The 18,773-nt window shown below is 43.3% G+C and overlaps 1 protein-coding gene across 1 annotated transcript in view; it reads left to right on the top strand.

The window, feature by feature from the left end:
- The window catches only part of LOC134609419 (polycystin-1-like protein 1), a 201,735-nt gene extending 185,487 nt beyond the window's left edge, over positions 1 to 16,248 (top strand). Inside the window, exons 6-7 of the mRNA XM_063453095.1 lie at positions 10,765 to 10,821; positions 16,027 to 16,248. Of these exons, the coding sequence (XP_063309165.1) occupies positions 10,765 to 10,821; positions 16,027 to 16,248 (279 nt within the window). The remainder of the gene's footprint in view (positions 1 to 10,764; positions 10,822 to 16,026) is intronic.
- The last annotated feature ends 2,525 nt before the right edge of the window (positions 16,249 to 18,773 follow it).

Here is an 18,773-nt window from a genome sequence, read left to right as displayed (position 1 = left end):
GGGTGAGGGCAAACAAGAGGGGCGAAAGTGGGCATCCCTGGCGGGTGCCGTTGCAGATTGGGAAGGCGTTCGTCAGGGCTCCGTTGATCCTGATCCTGGCTGTCGGCGTGGTGTATAGCGCCGCTATCCATGAGCGCATGTGTGGCCCGAAGCCCATATGTCGCAGTGTTTCGTCCATGAACATCCAGTCCACCCGGTCAAACGCCTTTTCGGCATCAGTCGACACGAGTACGGTGTCACGGTTAGATATTCTGGCGGTATGGATAACGTTGAGTGCACGTATCGTATTGTCTCTGGCTTCTCTACCCGGGATAAATCCCACTTGATCCGGGTGGACGAGGTCTGGTAGTATGTGGGTCAGTCTGAGGGATAGAGCTTTGGTGTATAGCTTCAAGTCTGCGTTTAGTAAGGAGATGGGTCTGTAGTTCGCACAGACGGTCGGGTCCTTGCCCTCTTTGGGGATGACCGTGACAGTCGCCGCTAGGGTATCCACTGGAAAGCGTCCTCCGTCCCGCAGGGAGTTGAGTCCAGCAAGTAGTTTAGGCATGAGTGTGTCTCGAAACGTGCGAAGGTACGTGAGCGGTAGACCATCTGGTCCCGGAGCTCGGTGCGGCTTTGAATTCTTTAGCGCCACGGCCAGCTCTTCGAGCGTTAGGGGGCTCTCCAGGTCTTCTGCGAGTTCCGGTGACAACTTGCGTGTAACGTGTTGTGACAGGTAGTCCGTGATCCTCCGGCGTTGGGACACGTCTCGTGCGGCTTGCGTGGCCTGTTTCTGATTATAGAGATCCGTGTAGTACGCTTCAAATGCCGCCATAATCCCCTTGGGCATATTAGTGTGGTGGCCGGCCCGCGTCTGGATCTTATGGATATGTTGAGACCGTCTCCGTGAACGAAGCATTGTCGCCAGGAGTTTACCACTCTTGTTGGAGTGTTCATAGAAGAACCTTGTGGATTTGCGCAGTAATTGCAGATGGCCTTGAGCCAGGTGTTCCCGGAGTTCCCTCCGAGTCTCTGTCAGTTGAAGATAAGTGTCGTCGTCCAGCGTCTGTTTGTGGGAACTCTCCAGGTCTGCAATCCTCCTCGTCAGGTCCGTAATGTGTCGGGACTTCTCCTTCTTGCGTTGCGTACACACTGATATAAAGTGCCCACGCATCACACAATTATGAGCTTCCCATAAAGTCAAAGGGGGCATGTCGGGAGTCTCGTTTGTTTCAAAGTAATGGGTGATAGTGCGCTGTGCTGCGGTGCGGGCTACCAGGTCGGTCAGTAAGGATTCATTAAGTTTCCACTGGCGCTCTACTGGTTTATATAGGGGGGAGTTTATCTGTATTGATGTCGGGTCATGGTCAGACTGGCGGACAATCCCTATGTGTGCGTCTCGGAGGAGCGTCAGGTGTTCCTGTGGCATGAAGATATAATCTATGCGACTATATTGTTTGTGTACCGACGAGTAGCTTGTGAAGTCCCTGTCGTCAGGGTGGGCCGTCCTCCAACAGTCAACCAATCCCGCCTTGTGTAGGGCCTTCCTGGCAGTGTGTAGGCAGTGTGGTGGGATTGTGCATGTCCCTTTCGAGGTGTCAATGTGGGGGTCTAATGGTAAGTTTAGATCCCCTGCCAGGATCAGGAGGCCGTCCCTGAAGCGTTCCAGTTTGGACAGTGTTTTGGCTAGGAACGTGTGCTGCGCTCGGTTTGGGCTGTATATGCAAGCGAATGTGTATGTGTGGTCAGCTATGGAGCCTTTGATGAAAATGTACCTCCCGTTTGGGTCTGCAAGTGTTTCTGTGTGTTGGTATGGGATCGAGTGTGCAACTAAAATCGCAACCCCTGTTTTCTTAGCGTCTGGGTGGTTCGCAAAGAACCCCTGAGGGAAGCGGCTGTTCTCTAGTTTCGGCTGGGCTCGGCTCACGAAGTACGTCTCCTGCAAGAATGCTACTGACACTCTCTCTGCCCATAGTAGGCGCAGCAGTTGGGCGCGCTTTTCAGGGGAGTTCAGGCCGCGGGTGTTGTTTGACCAAAGCTTTAGCTGAGCTGGGCGTACCTCCGACATGGCCACGCGAACCGGGGATCCCCCCGGGACCCGGAGTGAAACGGGAGGGAGGGAAAGGTCAAGTGCGGTAGGGCAGGGGGGGGGGCAGGAAAGAAAGGAGAGGGGGTAGGCGTGAGGGGTAAATGCAACGTCGAACCACGGTCGGGGAGAGTCGTCGGTGGGTGCTAGCCTGTAGTCCCTCCGAACTCCGACCGGTATATACAGTACAGGTTCATTGCTTGAGGTGCGAGGGAGGCAACCGATGTTGTCAGTCGTTCGGTTGTATTAAGTCCGTCAGCAAACATCTCTCAGGGCTCCCAACCCGCTGGTGGCGGTTACTAGTGGTCATAGGTAACTGTCTAAGGTAGTATCATGTGGGGGCGGACCTTAGGTCCGTGCGGGCGGCGGGCATCTTGACGGGGGGCATCATGAAATAAGTCTGGGGGGGCCTCACCCTATCCAGCGTCCGTCTGGCTGTGTCCGGGTTCTCCGTCAGTCGGTACCCAGAAAGCATGTCTGTGTGTCAGGGCGTCATCTGCGGAGGTTGGGACCGTAAGCGTGCTATCCAGGCCTACCCAAATCCCCGGGTCAGTTATTTACGTCCGTGGGCCCCGACTGTCTAATCGTACCATGTGTAGAAGGATACACAACGTAACACATAACAATAAGCAGAAGTTAATAAATACGGTAACTTGTGAACATGTAGAGTACCTTTAACATGCAACATTCCCCAAGCCCGATTACCCGGGGTGCTCGGCCGCCGGACCCCGTCTCCAGACCCCGCCCCTGCTCACAACAGCGAGGAGGGGGCCCACGAAGCTCCGGGGGTACGGCAGGCGTGCCCCCACGACCCGTCCAACCCCTCCCCCCCGCCCAACCCAAGTATTCAGGGGACCCCCGGTAACAGAGCAATGGCCGGCCTAATTACGGGAGCCAAGGGGATCCCAGGCCCCGTGTGGCATAAGCGTACATGTCTCGGCTGTATTAGCTTGCAGTTTCCTAGTTCCTATGGCGGGGAGTTCCGAAACAAACCCTTAACGTGACAAGTGTGTGGCATGGTGGAGACCTGTAACCCCGGAAGGGATTTCCCGCCCTGTCCCCAAGCCCAGCCACCCAAATTTGTAACGTGCCCCCCCATAACTGTTGTTGCCGGGGGTGAAAGCCAGAGTCCTGTGTCCAGCGGGCCCGCCATCCCCATGGCCCTTCCCCCACCCAAGCGGGCGTAGTTCCCGGGCTAAGAGTCAAGCAAGGTGCGCGGGGGGGGGGGGGGAGGGTGTGCAGTACATACCAGATTGGGCAGTTCTTACCACTTCGGAGCCCCCGGTTCCCTCCATAGGCGAGGTGGGCAGTTGTCAGTCTCAGCTCTGCTGATGTCGCGTGGGTCCGGTGTCCAGGCAACCGCTGCCAGGGGCCGGAGCCTGGGGTGTTGTCGCTTATTCTTCGGGGCCCACTGGTCCGCCGCGCCTCTGGCTCGGGCCCGAGCCGTTGTCTGTGAGGTTGTCAGCTGGGACAGCGGGGCCGGTAGGTCTAGCTGGAGGGCAATCCAGGATCCAATTTGAGATTGTCATGGGAGGGAGGCCGACGGCCCGCAGGAAGCGGGGGAGATCATTAGGCCATCTCAGCACGTGCCACTGGTTGTCCGTTCTGGCTTGCAGGCTAAACGGGAACCCCCATTTGTAAGGGATCCGTTTCTCTCGCATGAGGTTGGTAAGAGGTTTCAAGGCCCTCCGGGCATCTAGTGTAAGTGTAGACAAGTCCTGGTACAGGGATATATGGGCGTCATTATATCTGATTGTGCGTTGCGTTCTGGCAGCCCTCATAATGGACTCCTTCAGCTGGAACGACTGTAAGCAGCATATCAAGTCCCTTGGTAGGCCGTCCCTGCGCGGGGACCTGAGTGCTCTGTGTGCTCTCTCCAGGCCGAAATCTGTAGGTGCGTCAGCACCGAGTATGTGGGTGAACAGGCCCGTTAGCTGTTCCCGGGGCGACTCCCCTTCTGATTCCGGGAAGCCTCGTATGCGAATATTGTTCCGGCATCCTCTATTATCGAGGTCTTCCATCTGCCGCCTGAGGTCTAGAAGAATATTGCCTTGCCTCGAGGCTGCCAAGTCGGCCGTCTGCATGTGGTGTTCAGTATGCAGGCGGTGTTCTTCCAGGGCATCCACCCGCGTTTCCAGGACCGCGAGGTCCCTCCTCACTGCAGCCACTTCCTCTCTGATAACTGACCTGAGCTCGGCTATGAGCTCCGTTTTGTCGCTGCGAGTTAGCATGTTGGCAGAAATTGCAGCAAGGTCTGCGGACATCTGGGATATTGCATCCTCTCTTGGGGAGCTCCTCGTGGAGTCAGCCCGGCTGCTTGATCCCGGGGATGTGGGCGCCATCTTGCTTTGGTCCCGCGGGCCCCCAAACGAGTGCGGGGAGGACAGAAAATCGTCCATCGGGCCCGGAGTCTGGGTAGCTGGTGTGTGCGGAGGTCTAGGGGTAGCCCCTCGTTTTGTTTTCCCCATAGAATCGGCACTTTTGCGGCGTGTTTAACGTTTAGGCGGGTTGGGGCCTAGGAGCTCTCGCTGTCTGCGTCCTACTCCATCGGCTGTCAGGCCACGCCCCCATAAATTACATTTTTACTACAGCAAGTTATAAAATCCTTTATAGAAAATTCCTGATCCTTTTGTCTCGCTTTAAATTTACTTATTCCTTTTAGAGTTTTATTTTTGCTGCATTTGCAGCCCATGCACTTTCCACATGAATAAAAACCACTCTTATTGTTTAAAAACGTTGTTCTTACTTCTTTTCTTGGGGTGATTAAAAGTTAAAAGTCTTTTAAAATTTGGTGCACCTCTAAAAGTAATAAAAGGCCTCTCTGGTATAATTCCTGCCAACTCTTTGTCTTTCTTTAGTAAGTCCCAATGTTTGTTGATTATGGACCTCATTTTTCTAGAATCACTATTATAATCAAAAACTAAGGGCATCTTATTATCTTTTTCTTCAATTTGCCTATTTTTTCGTCCCATAATTGCATCATCCTGGTCGAGTTGGCTCACTTCCTCATATGCCCTATCTAATATGCTTTTTGAGTATTTTTTCTCTGAAAACTTATCCATAAGGATATTGGCCTGATCTTTAAAAACATCTAACTCTGTACAGTTTCTTCTCAATCTTTGTAACTGTCCTTTTGGGATATTATCCAGCCAGGGGGTATAATGACCACTGTTATATAATACAGAGCTGTTTGCATCCACAAACATTTTTTAGTTTTAATATCCCCTCCTTCCACATGAATGTCCAAATCTAGGAAGCTAATATTGTTTCTACTATAGGTACTGGTAAGATGAATGCCCCAATTATTTTCATTTAATAGATTTAAAAAACTCTCTAAGTGTGACTCCGTACCTCTCCATATAAAAAACATATCATCTATGTACCTATGATATGAGACTAGGTCCGCCCCCCATTCTTGACTGTTATAAATATGGATATTTTCCCAACTTGACATAAATAAATTTGCATAACTAGGGGCGAACCTAGTCCCCATCGCGTTACCCTGACATTGGAGATAAAACTGGGAATTAAAAAAGAAGTAATTGTTATTTAAAATCTAACGTATACTGTCCATTAAAAATTCTACATGTGGATAGCTGAATTTTCCAGATTCTTCCAAAATCTTCCTGATCTCTCTACATCCTAGTTCGTGAGTAATTGAAGTATATAGGGAAGATACATCACTAGTGACTAGTATAAAAGAGTCCTCCCACTTTATTTCCTTTAAAATCTTTATCACTTCTGTGGTGTCTTATAAATAGGACGGGCCTATCTTTACTAGATCTTGTAGCCATATATCGATATAACAAAAAATTGGATATTTTTACTGTTTTTATATACTGTTAATAAAATAGATTTTGGTCCTTTTTACGTCTAAACCATCATCTTTTATTACTACCTGGCTTTTATATATATTTTATACCGTATACTTCTTTTATTTTTTATTTCCTGGATATAATACTCCAAAGAATCCCAGGTGGGGATTATACCACCTACGCTGTTACATAGAGCAGTTAGTCTGCCCTATATATTGTGAGTATATTTTATTATTTTATTTTATCACCAAAGATTTTATTGAGAGCACTATCGCTGTTTTATCTTCTCTCCGAGCTATTGATATTCGCGTCAAGATCACTCATCCTATATCCTGCAAGCGGGGATTATACCGTTGCACGCCTAACAACCTAGAGCTAGCGGAAGCTCTACCGAATGTGAGTGTATCTAATATATTTTATATCTTTTATCGCATGTGTGGAACATACTGCACCATTATTGTTTCCATTTTTATTTCCAACTTGGTTAGCTGCCACTACATAGAAGAGGACACTTGCCTTATATCCTGCAAGCGGGGATAATACCGCTATAAGCCATTCACACCAGAGCTGTAGTAGCTCTGCCAACTGTAAGTAAGAATTCTTCTATTTTTTATACAATTGGACTATCCTCTATGTCATTGACATCTTCTGGATATCGTATAAAGTAGAACGTTGGACACAACGATACAGATCCCATTGGACTTAATATTATTATCTGTTGTATACAGTGGTGCAGACCCATCCCCCATTCTCTTGTTTTATATATCAATATAACAATATAATTTTGCATTTTTATTCATTTTATCTTGAGTTTAGTTTTTATAAATTAAAGTATATTTTATAATAAAGATTTTCTAGAGATTTTAACTTGTTTTTTTAGTATATGTAACATTTGACTAATATATTCCTTCTTCTCTCACTTAGATTGAGTAGATGTGTATAATATGAATATGGTTTACACAGAATAAGATTGTTTAGATATGTGATGTAAGAAAATGCTGTTTAGGTGATAAGGACTCTATGAATGAACGTTTTAATGAAGAGTTTCGGAATAACACATAGAGACTACATTTCTAACCAATGAGAGGATATAATGGGCGGATACACGCCCATGTGAGTGGATTTAAAAAAGAAGACAGCAGCAGGATGGGAGTGTGATCTGAGGAAGCCGAATCTGAGGCGAAACGCGTCATCATGCATGTCCCGTGGTTACGTCACTAGGCTCCGCCTCCAGGAAGTGTTTGCGATATTGCGGTATTGTGTTAGCCGGCAACCAAACCGAACAGAACATTTTTCCAGAGAAGGGCTGAGGGAGCTAAGTGACACCGTTTTATAATTGTGAAGTTTTGCAGATATTAAAGTCAATTTCGTTTCAAGCTGCTGCCATCTTGTGAATCTTTTATATACAAAGCGGATACAGTTAGAGCAGACTTATCTGCTCTCCACTTGTGAGTGTACCTATAGATATATTGTCTCCACATGCCAATTTATTATACTGTATCACGCTATGTATTTTTCCTTTTGCTTTTTATATATATGTACAAGTAATCTGGAGTAACCAATCCAGGGTATATACAGCTGGGTATTGTATGCACTCCATTTATCCAAATTTTGTGTTGCACTCTAGTACTGTTATATTAGAGATATTTGCACTTTTGCACTTTTGTGTATTTACACGTGTGTATAAGATAATATTACACCTACAATATAGAAATTGTAAATTACCACAAGCACTGAGATACGTCTTAAAGAAATATTGCACACTTTTGTGTCTTAAAGACACAGCGCACCCTTTTTCTTATAATGAGTGCAGGAGTATGCCCGCTGCTAGTGCCGAGGCTTTGTAGTATTGGCTGACATTTTGGAGGCCTACTCCGCCTTGTTTGATATGGGTCTGCAGTACTCTGCTAGGTATTCTGGGTTTTTGTTGCCCCAGATGTACGAGTTGCAGGTATTTTGGAGCTTATTGAGTAGGGTTTGTGGTATTTTAAGGGGGAGCATTCAAAAAACATATAGAATTTTGGGTAGTATTGTCATTTTGTATGCATTAATTCTCCCTAACCAGGAGATGTTCGTATGAGACCAATTCAGGGTTTCTGTTTTGCAAATATGTGGCAGGGGTAGGTAATTATGTTTTATTACTGCAGCAATGGATGTTGCAATTTTTAAGTATGTAAGAGAGGAAGACCTCCAGTTGAAATGGTAATGTGCTTTCATAAGGTTTGTTTGTTCTTTGGGCAGGCCGAATGGTACCGCCTGGGTTTTGTCTTGGTTTAGACGTAGTAAGAAACTAGGCCAAATTCTTCCAGGGTTTTCATAATGTGCGGCAGAGTGTGTTCTGGGTCTTCCAGGGACACTAAAACATCATCAGTGAATAATGCTAGTTTATGTTCCCTTCCTAGCACCTGAACCCCCTTGATGTGTGGATGTGTGCGTATTTTTAATGTAATGGGTTCCAGTGATAAAATGTACAGTAGAAGGGCAAGGGGCATCCCGGCGTGTCCCGTTTGTAATGTGGAATTTGTCGGAGAGGAACCCTCAGTTGGACACCTTGGCTGCCGGTGCACCGTACAGTTCCCCAATCCTAGTTATGATCTCGGATGGGGAGTCATATTTCTTCAGGACTTTGTACATGTATGCCCAATTGAGGCGGTCAAAGACCTGCTCCGCATCTAGTGCCAGGAGAAGGCCTCTGGTCGCACGGCCCTCCACGGTTGCTAGTATGTTGAGGATCCTCTGGGTGTTGTCAGAGCCCTGTCGGCTTTTAACAAACCCTGATTGGTCGTTACGTACTAATTGGACAAGGAGTGGGGCCACTCTGTTGCTGAGGATTTTGGCATATAATTTAGCGTCTCCATTTAATAGGGATATGGGCCGTAAGTTTTTACACACTGTGAGAAGTTTGCCGGGCTTGGGCAGGGTGGAAATATGGGCTAGGCGTGTATCTGTAGGTTGTGCGCCTCTCGCACTGCTTTGACGGTGCAGGTCTAATAAATATGGGGCGAGGATATGGGAAAATTCTTTGTAGTACCTATTGGGAAGACCGTCCGGTCCCAGTGATTTGTGAGCTGGTAGGCCTGCTATTGCTTGTGTGATTTCTTCTAAGGCTATGGGTTGTTTTAGGGTCTGCACTGTGGTCGGCGTCAAAGAAGGTAGGCGTAAGTCAGCTAGAAACCCGTCTTTCTGCTGTGGTCAGGATATGCATATTTTTGTTGTCTCGCAAGTTGTACAGTTTACTATAATATGATGCAAACTCATTTACAATTTTCCTGGGGTCTATGATTTTGTGACCCTGATCATCTTTGAGGTAGGCGATTCAGGAGGCACTTGTTTTTTGTTTGAGCTGTGATGCCAATTTGGCTCCAGCTTTGTTACCCGCCGCAAAGAATGTATGCTTGGATCTTTGACGGAGGTATGTAGTTTTGGCCGGTTCTATATCTCGTAATTTAGTTTGTAGATGAAGTAGGTTGCGTTGCGTGTCAGGAGAGGGATAGTGTTTATTCCTGTGTGTCAGTAGTTTCATCTCATTGATGAGGCTTATGTACTGCGTTTGCTCGGTTCTCTTAATATGGCTGGCATGCTAAATGAAGCTGCCTCTGATGACCACTTTATGTGCTAGCCATATAATTTCTGGATCAGTGTCTGGTGTGACATTATCTGCAAAGTAGTGTTGCATGTCTAGTGTGACTTGTGATATTATGTGTGGGTTGTTGAGCAATGATTCGTTTAGTCTCCATGAGGTTTGACCACTGATGGGGAACCTGTCTCTGAATGTCAGCGTGATGGGAGTGTGGTCTGACCATGAGATCATACCTATGTCTGTGTCTAGTACTTTCGTGAGGGATGTAGTTTTGATAAAAAAAATCTGTCAATTCTGGAGTAGCTGTTGTGAGCCGGTGTGTGGCATGTGAAGTCAGTTTCGGAGGGATGCATGATCCTCCATGGGTCTACATAGTCGTGTGTTAAGAGAGTGTCGCAGATGTTTAGGGATTGTGAAAGCCGTCTCTTTGAGGTGGCGAAGGACACTGTGTCTGAGGCCGATGAGTCTCTAATGCTGTCTAAGAGAACATTGGTATCACCTCCAGAGGTGTTTTGATCCTCTGGTGTTGTTTCCAATCCCCTTCTTAGTATTGCTCAAAAATTGACTCGTATTCCCTTGGATCTTAGAGGCTACAATGCCTGACAGGAGATTCCATGTTGTGGGGAGGCAGGTTATTGATAGGTAGTTGGATGGTACTGTTCCCTTGTGAGGGTCCTTCATGATCAGTATTGTTCTGCCTTGTGTTAGCCAGTCAGGGTGGGAGTCTGTTGCTAGTAGCTTGTTCATTTGTGCTGCTAGACGTTCATGCAGCACTGTTAACTCCTTAATCCAGTAGTTGTGGATCATATCAGGTCCTGGGGCTTACCAACTCTTCATGTGTGCTGCTCTCTGTTGGATATATTCGACTGCAATGGTGACTGGTTCCTGTTCTGGCAGCATGCAGTGGTCTGTTTTCAGGTCCAGTAGCTACTGGGCCTCGATGTTATGAGATATTCTTCCAGTACTGTTCAGTCTCAACTCTGGGTAAGTTTGATTATCTTAGCCTTTGCTCTCTGGTGTATCTGCTCAGTCTGGTTGTCAGTGCTGTCAGTCTCTGCTTAGCTGTTAACAGTGCCTCTGGTATGAGCATATCCTTGTACTATATATTAACTTTATTTATTTAATTATTTATATAGACCTGCTTCTGATTTTAATGTTGAGGCTGATTTTGATGTTGTGGCTGATTAGTGTATAAAGAAAATTATGAAAAAATATGTATTAGTCTTAATATCTCGAGTAAAAGTGTACCCACTTTCAAAAGATTTGAAAATTGTATTTATTAATATAATTGATTTGTTTTGCAGGAGGAAATTGTTGATATTGTTTCATTGCTATTAGACCTATTGAGGATTTCAAAACAGGTATGTATAGCCATGTAGTAGACACAAGTGTCAACAGATTTTATTTTCGACACCCCGCCACAACGTTCGGTGGCCACAAAATCCCCTCACGCCAACTCATAGATAGAGCCTCTCAAGCCACTTGGAACCTAGCAGGGCCTCACCAGTCACCAACCTAGTGTAACTGCTTCGCCATGGAGCGGCACTAGCTAGTCAGCCAGCACACAGACACACACACAAAGAAAACAGTTTTTTCCTAACCTGAACGTTTCCTCTCATGCCCATAGCATGTCTAACGCTTCAGTACGAGACGATGAACTATCGCTTGCAAGCACCCCGTCCAGGTCTAGCGCTCAGCAAAGACAGTCCAGTATGACATCCAGCTACAGATCCTGGACTGTTCCAAAAATCACAACTGGACTGAATAGAAGAAACATTCCCTTTCTGGCTACAGCCAGGAAAGCTGAACTTTCCCGTTTACTAAACACCCAAAACGTTGGTGAAACACCGGGCCCTAGTTCTGAATATACAATACAAAAAAAGTTTGGCAGAACTACGGAGTATGATGACCTCACTGGTAGCTTCTGTAGCTACTATAAACAACAGGTTAGATAACCTGGAAGCCACTAGTCAAACTAGCATCCCAGAAGTACAAATTCCACTAGGACAACCCGAAACAATCTCAGGAGGTAACTCCTGTTCCTGCAAAAGAACTAATATTATCAACCCAGTATATTTGATTCCACAAAATCTAAAACGTGACATACTAGAAGGGAAAGATGTTAATCTAGCTTCCCTCCTCATTGCCTCACAGGATATAATCGAAAACAGGTCTTATACTTTTGACAATATATCCGTGGTAATGAAATCTAGAGATCCTAGGCTTAATAAGAAGCTGAATATTCCTGAATTCGTGTTAGCTTTTGGGTTATATGTAATTTGCTCTTCTTTCCCACACCATAGAGAAGAGCTGGATCTGCACAAGCTGGTGGAACTAGCTTACAAATATGGCGTTTATAAAAGTTTATAAAAAACTGCAATAATTACACTTGCAGGGTTAAGGGTAGTGGGAGTTGGCACCCAGACCACTCCAATGAGCAGAAGTGGTCTGGGTGCCTGGAGTGTCCCTTTAAGGATACATGATGGAAATATTCCGTCATGATTCCTTTTTATTTCAGAAGTTGTGTCCTTAACCCCTTAACGCCGTTACGACATACCATGCCGTCCCGCATTAAAAGGGCTTTAAAGCCATTGCGGCGGCATGGTACGTCGTAACGGCTTAAGCCCCCAGGAGGAGAGGTGTACTCACCTCCGCCGCGATCCTCTTCTGGGGGGCTGCCTGAGAGCCCAGGCAGCCTCCCTCCGGCAAATGAGGCCCCCGGGGGCCATGTGATCGCTCTCAAAGAGCGATCACATGGCCCCCTATAGCTGGCTATGGATCTGCCAGCAGGGGGACCGTTTGAAATATCAGACAGTCCCCCTGCGGGTGGGAAAGTAATAAAAAAAAATTAAACGTGTAAAAATAAATTAAATATATATATATATATATATATATATATATATATATATATATATATATATATATATATATATATATATATATATATAATATGTATTTATATTATATATATATATATATAGAATATATATACATATTATATATATTTAACGTCATACAAAGTGTATTTTAATATTAATATAAGTATATATATTAATATTAAAATACACTTAGAATGACGTTACATATATATAATATGTATATATATTATATATAATAGATGTACATATATATATATATATATATATATATATATATTATATATAAATACGTATAATTAAAATAATAAATAAATAAAATAATAAAATAAATAAAATATTGAAACAAAATTTAATATAAATTATATATGCATATGTAATGTCATTCTAACTGTATTTTGTTATTAATATATATATTTCGGTAACAAAATACACTTAGAATGACATTCTATATATATCTATCTATATATAAAATACAAATAACCACAAATATATATATATATATATATATATATATATATATATATATATATATATATATATATAGAGATAAATACATATAATTACATAAAAGATTACATTAGCATACACGTAGAATTTAAATACCTATAAATGCATATATATTAAAATTCTATGTGTATATTTAAATAATCTTTTAACGTAATTATGTGATTTGATTAATTAACATTTGATTGACATGCCTGACAACACAGGGAGAAAGTGCAGAGAATTTAACTCGCAAGCACTATATTTGACCCTGTAACTCTCCAAGACACCATAAAACCTGTACATAGGGGGTACTGTTTTACTCGGGAGACTTCGCTGAACTCAAATATTAGTGTTTAAAACTGGTAAATTGTATTACAACGATGATATTTTAAGTAAAAGTGAAGTTTTTCGAATTTTTAACAAGCGAACGGCACTTTTATGGTCTATATTATTGTTGTAATATGTTTTACTTTTTAAAACACTAATATTTGTGTTTAGTGAAGTCTCCCGAGAATAACAGTAGCCCCCATGTACAGGTTTTATGGTGTTTTGGAAAGTTAGAGAGTCACATATAAGGCTTGCATTTCATTTTTTTCACATTGAAATTTGCCAGATTGGTTATGATGCCTTTGAGAGTGTATGGTAGCCCAGGAATGAGAATTACCCCCATGATGGCATACCATTTGCAAAAGTAGACAACCCGAGGTATTGCAAGTGGGGTATGTCCAGTCTTTCTTAGTAGCCACTTAGTCACAAACACTGGCCAAATATTAGTTTTTTGCTTTTTTCACACAAAAACAAATATGAACGCTAACGTTGGCCAGTGTTTGTGACTAAGTGGCTACTAAAAAAGACTAAACATACCCCACTTTCAATACCTTGGCTTGTCTACTTTTCCAAATGCTATGCCATTATGGGGGGTAATTCTCATTCCTGGCTACCACACCGTCTCAAAGGTAACATTACTAATCTGGAAAATTTCAATTTGAAAATGGAATGTTCTATATTTGACCCTGTAACTTTCCAAAACAACATAAAACCTGTTAATGGGGGGTACTGTTATACTCATGACACATCGCTGATTACGAATATATGCAGTATTATGACATTCACAGTTAAAATGTCAGACGGAAATGCAAATTTAAAAACAAAATCTTATTTTCTCACATTTTTTTTAATTTTATTCATAATAAATTATGTTCCATATATGGGTGAACAGACATATAGCGCAAATTCTAGTTTTTGTTTACGTTTTGTTTTGATCAGAATGTGCACTATTGACTCCGTCCTGAAGGGGTTAAGGGGATAATATGTCTAATGTTGTTGTTGTAATAAATAAACATGTTTGCATACTTTTTGGCCCTCCTTTTTACAGGCCTAACCTCTCGTCTGTTTCGGCACACCTCAACCGACTCTTGTTTTATCAAAACTACACTCACTTTAAGTATATGCCCCCTTTCATAAGCCCGTACACAAATAGAAGGCATATGCCTGAAGTTATGGGAGGGATTTAAGGCCTATATAACCCCAGTAAACCCCTTGCTTACCTGTCTTCGTTGATTCCGGAAATTCCCCTCCCACCACACCCAATCAGTCTATCCAGATGGGCCTCCTTTTTTACATGCCTAACCGACTCTTGTTTTAGCAAAACTACACTTTAAGTATACGCCCCCTTTCATAATCCCGTACACAACTATATATATATATATATACACAATGTTAAACAAAAATCTGCACAGCAGTCAAGTCATAAGACTCGCTTTTCCCACAGAAATCACAAATATGGGTGGGCATATGCAAATTAGTTTAACAAAGAATCACATATTTGCCTCATTCCATTTTAAACATGGATTCCTTTGGCTCTGTGTTTGCTGTATACAACAGCTTTGAAACACAACTTAGGAAAATATGCAAAGCCAGTGAACCACTCAAGGACAGCTGTTTCATTGTTAATTCAAATCATCAGCTTGAGGTGGGTTCCTGGTTTGCATATTGAGGCTTGGTAGTACTTGGAAAGCAAAAAGGTTATGGTGGAGAAAAAAATGTGATTAAAAACCCCTTCCACCTGTAGTCTGTGGATAGTTAATACAATGTTAAACAAAAATCTGCACACCAGTCCTTACATTTGCATGGTGAAATTAGAGATGCGTCCATTAAAAAAAAATAAAAAAATAATAATAATAAAAAATTATATACATATATGTGTGTATATATATATATATATATATATATATATATATATATATATATATATATATATATTTCATAGATTGTGGTATATTCACTAAACCTCAAATTGTAGTGCATTAAACTATATAATGTATAACATGGAAGTTACATTGTCAGCCTACTGATTACCTAGCACGCAAATAGATGCTAGTAGCTAATGACACCAAGAAGAGATCAACCTTAACTTTAGTTTATTAATGATAGCATTACAGGCAATTCATAGGCACACATCAAGGCCAGAATTGAACTATTTTACTACATAATCAGGGTGTAGCGGAGGGAGGGGGGAGGGGGAGGGGCACTTTGAGGGGGCTGCAAGGTGCTTGCTCCCACCCACTGAGGAGGATATGGCAGCAATCCAGCTCTGCTTGCCAGGTCTCAGTGTGGTGCCGTGAGTGAGAGGAAGAGGGGGTGCAGAAAGATGTGAAGTGAGGTCACCTTCTGTGCCTTCTGTCCTGCGGAGAGAAGAGGAAGAGCAGCCTGGCAGAGAGTTAAGTTATCCCCTGCACACATCCCCTCTGCCCTCCCCTGCACATTATCCCCCATAATCCTGTTACATTTTCATCCCCTCACCCTGTCACACTACCTCCTCCAACCATGTCATCATCATTCCCCAAACCTGTCACACTCCCCGGCCAACCCTAGTTCTATCACTCTTCTGGACATGTCACAATCACCTTGCCACAGTTACCCCTTTTACCTACTCTATTACATTCACTCACTGAAGACAGTTATCATACACACACAGTCATTAAACATAGTGGGAGGGCAGGGTCCAGAAGGCTTAAGCAAATGCTTGCTCGGTGTCCAATCAATATTAAAGTTGGCCTGGTCTAGATAATTAAATTATGAATTTCCATGCTCTGTTTTCATTGGCAATTACTATAGTGCCATGGTTAGTTTGATTAACTGTATTTCTTTTTTTTTTTTTTTTACTAATATGGATAATTTATATTCTCTTCCTTCAATCAGGTTACTGCTAACAGTGCAGTTGTCATTATCAACAGTGCAAAAGCTATATTTGATGAATATTTTGAGCCTGGTCAAATCCTACTACAGAGGGAGCTAGTGGAATATGTTGTTCTATTAATAACCCAGGCTTTAGAAGTTTCCTTCAAGCATTCCGAAACACAGAATTCAATTCTCGATGGATTAGAAATCATAAGTAACTTCATGTTGGTAAGATTGCTTTAATTTCAAAAGTAAGAGCATATCACAGCTTGGGTTTGGTTCTGTTTCATTACTGTTCTAAATAAAGAGTTACTGCAGAGTGTAACTGACCCATTTTCAATGCATTGTACATATATTAGGCATATGAATTAATATTCAAATGAATTGTGATTCCTTAACACCGTACACAAAACAAGGAATTTGTTTGATTTATGATTCGGATTTTCGTATATGGCAAAAAAAAGGAAAAGGAAAAGAAAAGGATGATTGATGGGAAAAGAAAATATTGATAGAGGATAAGCAGTAATAGAAATCCTAATAGAGGGGGCGGGGCCTGACTGCCAAGCTGCTTGGTCGCACAAAGCGTGTGCTCCGCGTGAGAACCCACTATTAAGATATTTTAAAGATATTTATCCCAAATAATCTGCCTACTCCGAAGCTTGGAAGACTAAGTGTACCCCGAGACTCAATTTGTGGGGTTTCCGGGTCATACCGGATGACCTAAACTTGACAATAACGTGCGGCCTACCGGTAGAGGCGGACGAGGGAGAGGCGGCTGATCCCCCTGCAGGCTGCTCAGCTGGAAGGCACCGAAACGGTCAGAACCCTGTCTCCTCCCCCCCCCCAGCCGGTGGGGGTCATCCCAGCACAGTTCTGCAAGTACTACTCCTCAGCTGTGAGTACAACTAACCTGCCTCTGATACAAGCACTCTGCTGAGCAAAGATGGCGGCCTCTGAACCAACTCCTGATACACTCGAGCAACGACTGGATGAACTCTTCAGCAGGTTCTGGCAGAAGCTGCAAAGCAGGGTGGATCAAGCCTCGAGAGAACAGCGCAGACACACTAAGCTGCAGAACTTACCTCCCAAGAATCCGCACCCTGAGGCTGACATGCAACAGAGACCGCTGACAGCACCTGTTTCTAAGAAGCCACGAAGGAACAAGGCCTCCGAGAAAGCTACCAACCTACGCCACAAGATGCCCAGCACCCGCTACGACACACCTGGGAGAAGGGCTTGGCGGGGGAAGACCCTGCTGCCGACGCCGTCCTGTCGGAAGAAACTACGCCGACCCACACCTTCCTGAGGCTTGGCTGGCGGAGCGAAAAACACCCAGAGCACTGGGACATGCATGCTGGCTCCTGAGAGGGCCTGGGGCATACGGGAAGGCCAGTATTGGACAACCGAGACACTATCACCTAATTTATCTCAGATAACTAGCATGGGTATCGGATGAAGGGCTGGGATGCCAGGGTGGGAGAGATTACAAGAGCCCGGGCTAGATAATGTTGTCTCCCTCTATACAAAACCTGTTTGCTTACTTTAGTCAGACCTATTGTTATATTGCTTTATTATGTTAATATGATATCTAAGCGACACACTCCTGGAACCCAGTGAGCTCATAGCTTACTCCATATTAATTTGAACCCTCCCCCCCCCACGTGTCAGGGAGGCCATTTTGTCTGCAACCACTAACGCAGGTTCAGCTTCCCCATCTCGTAGAGACATGTGGAGTTAGATGATAGAGATATAGTTTTATGGCATGTCAAGCTTATCTAAATCTCAAAATTTGTGTAATTCCGTAGAACGCCATGAAGGGGTCTTTGCAGAAAGCAATATGTTCATATAGCTAGCAGCATTTGTATGCATGTAGCCAGTGTGCTTTTTGTAATCCTATGTTTTTATAATTTCTTATTGCAACCACTGGGCATGTGTTCAAATGGTCCGTAAATCTAATCTCACACTGACACATATACTTGCCTAATAATCTACCAGTTTATTATTTTCCTTTTTCAACATTCAACAGTCATGTCTCACCAGCTTGCTTTGAACCTCGTTTTCACATACTGACTCACATGTCTACGTAACTCACTTAGACCACATCTTATGTTTTGCTACACACTCTAGACATGTTTGACTACCCTGTGGCCTAGCTACTTAACCTAAAAAAATGTGTGCAATGACCTTCTATGCCTTATACTTGTTCATGTATGTATTTTACCAATCTTGGGGCATGGCAAGAGCTTGTGTTAACTACGTATTTGCACCACAAAAATAAAGAATTAAAAAAAAAAAAAGGAAAAAAAAATTAAATCCTAATAGAATATCCAAGTGATACATAAAGTTGTATTTTTGTGCAGATATGCCACATATTACATCAGCTCCCTTGAGCTATGACCACTGTAGGAATTCGCTTGGCCGTTCACCAGCCTATCATTCTGGTCTAAGAATTCTGTTATGTGTGATCTTTTTTTTTTTTTTCCTCTTTCTTTTAATCTTATTTTTTCTTTTTTTTATTGTTTTAGTTTATGAAAAGACAAACAATAATGACAAGTATAATTACGTGGACAACATAAATTCAATACAAACATTTCTCGATATGTTTCTTCTAAAGTCTACTTGTTACCCTTTATCTTTCTATTCAAATTTTATTAACAAGATGGAGAAATGTATTCTTTCAGAAATGGATTTAAAAATATCTTTGAGTACACATAAGAGAATAGCATTACACCTTGCCAGAGGATCTATCAGAGGAGAAGAGTATATTT

The sequence above is a fragment of the Pelobates fuscus genome, chromosome 4 (genome assembly GCF_036172605.1).
Source record: "Pelobates fuscus isolate aPelFus1 chromosome 4, aPelFus1.pri, whole genome shotgun sequence".
NCBI lineage: Eukaryota > Metazoa > Chordata > Amphibia > Anura > Pelobatidae > Pelobates > Pelobates fuscus.
The sequence above is the reverse complement of the archived record's forward strand: the minus strand, read 5'-3'. Positions and strand labels throughout refer to the sequence as shown.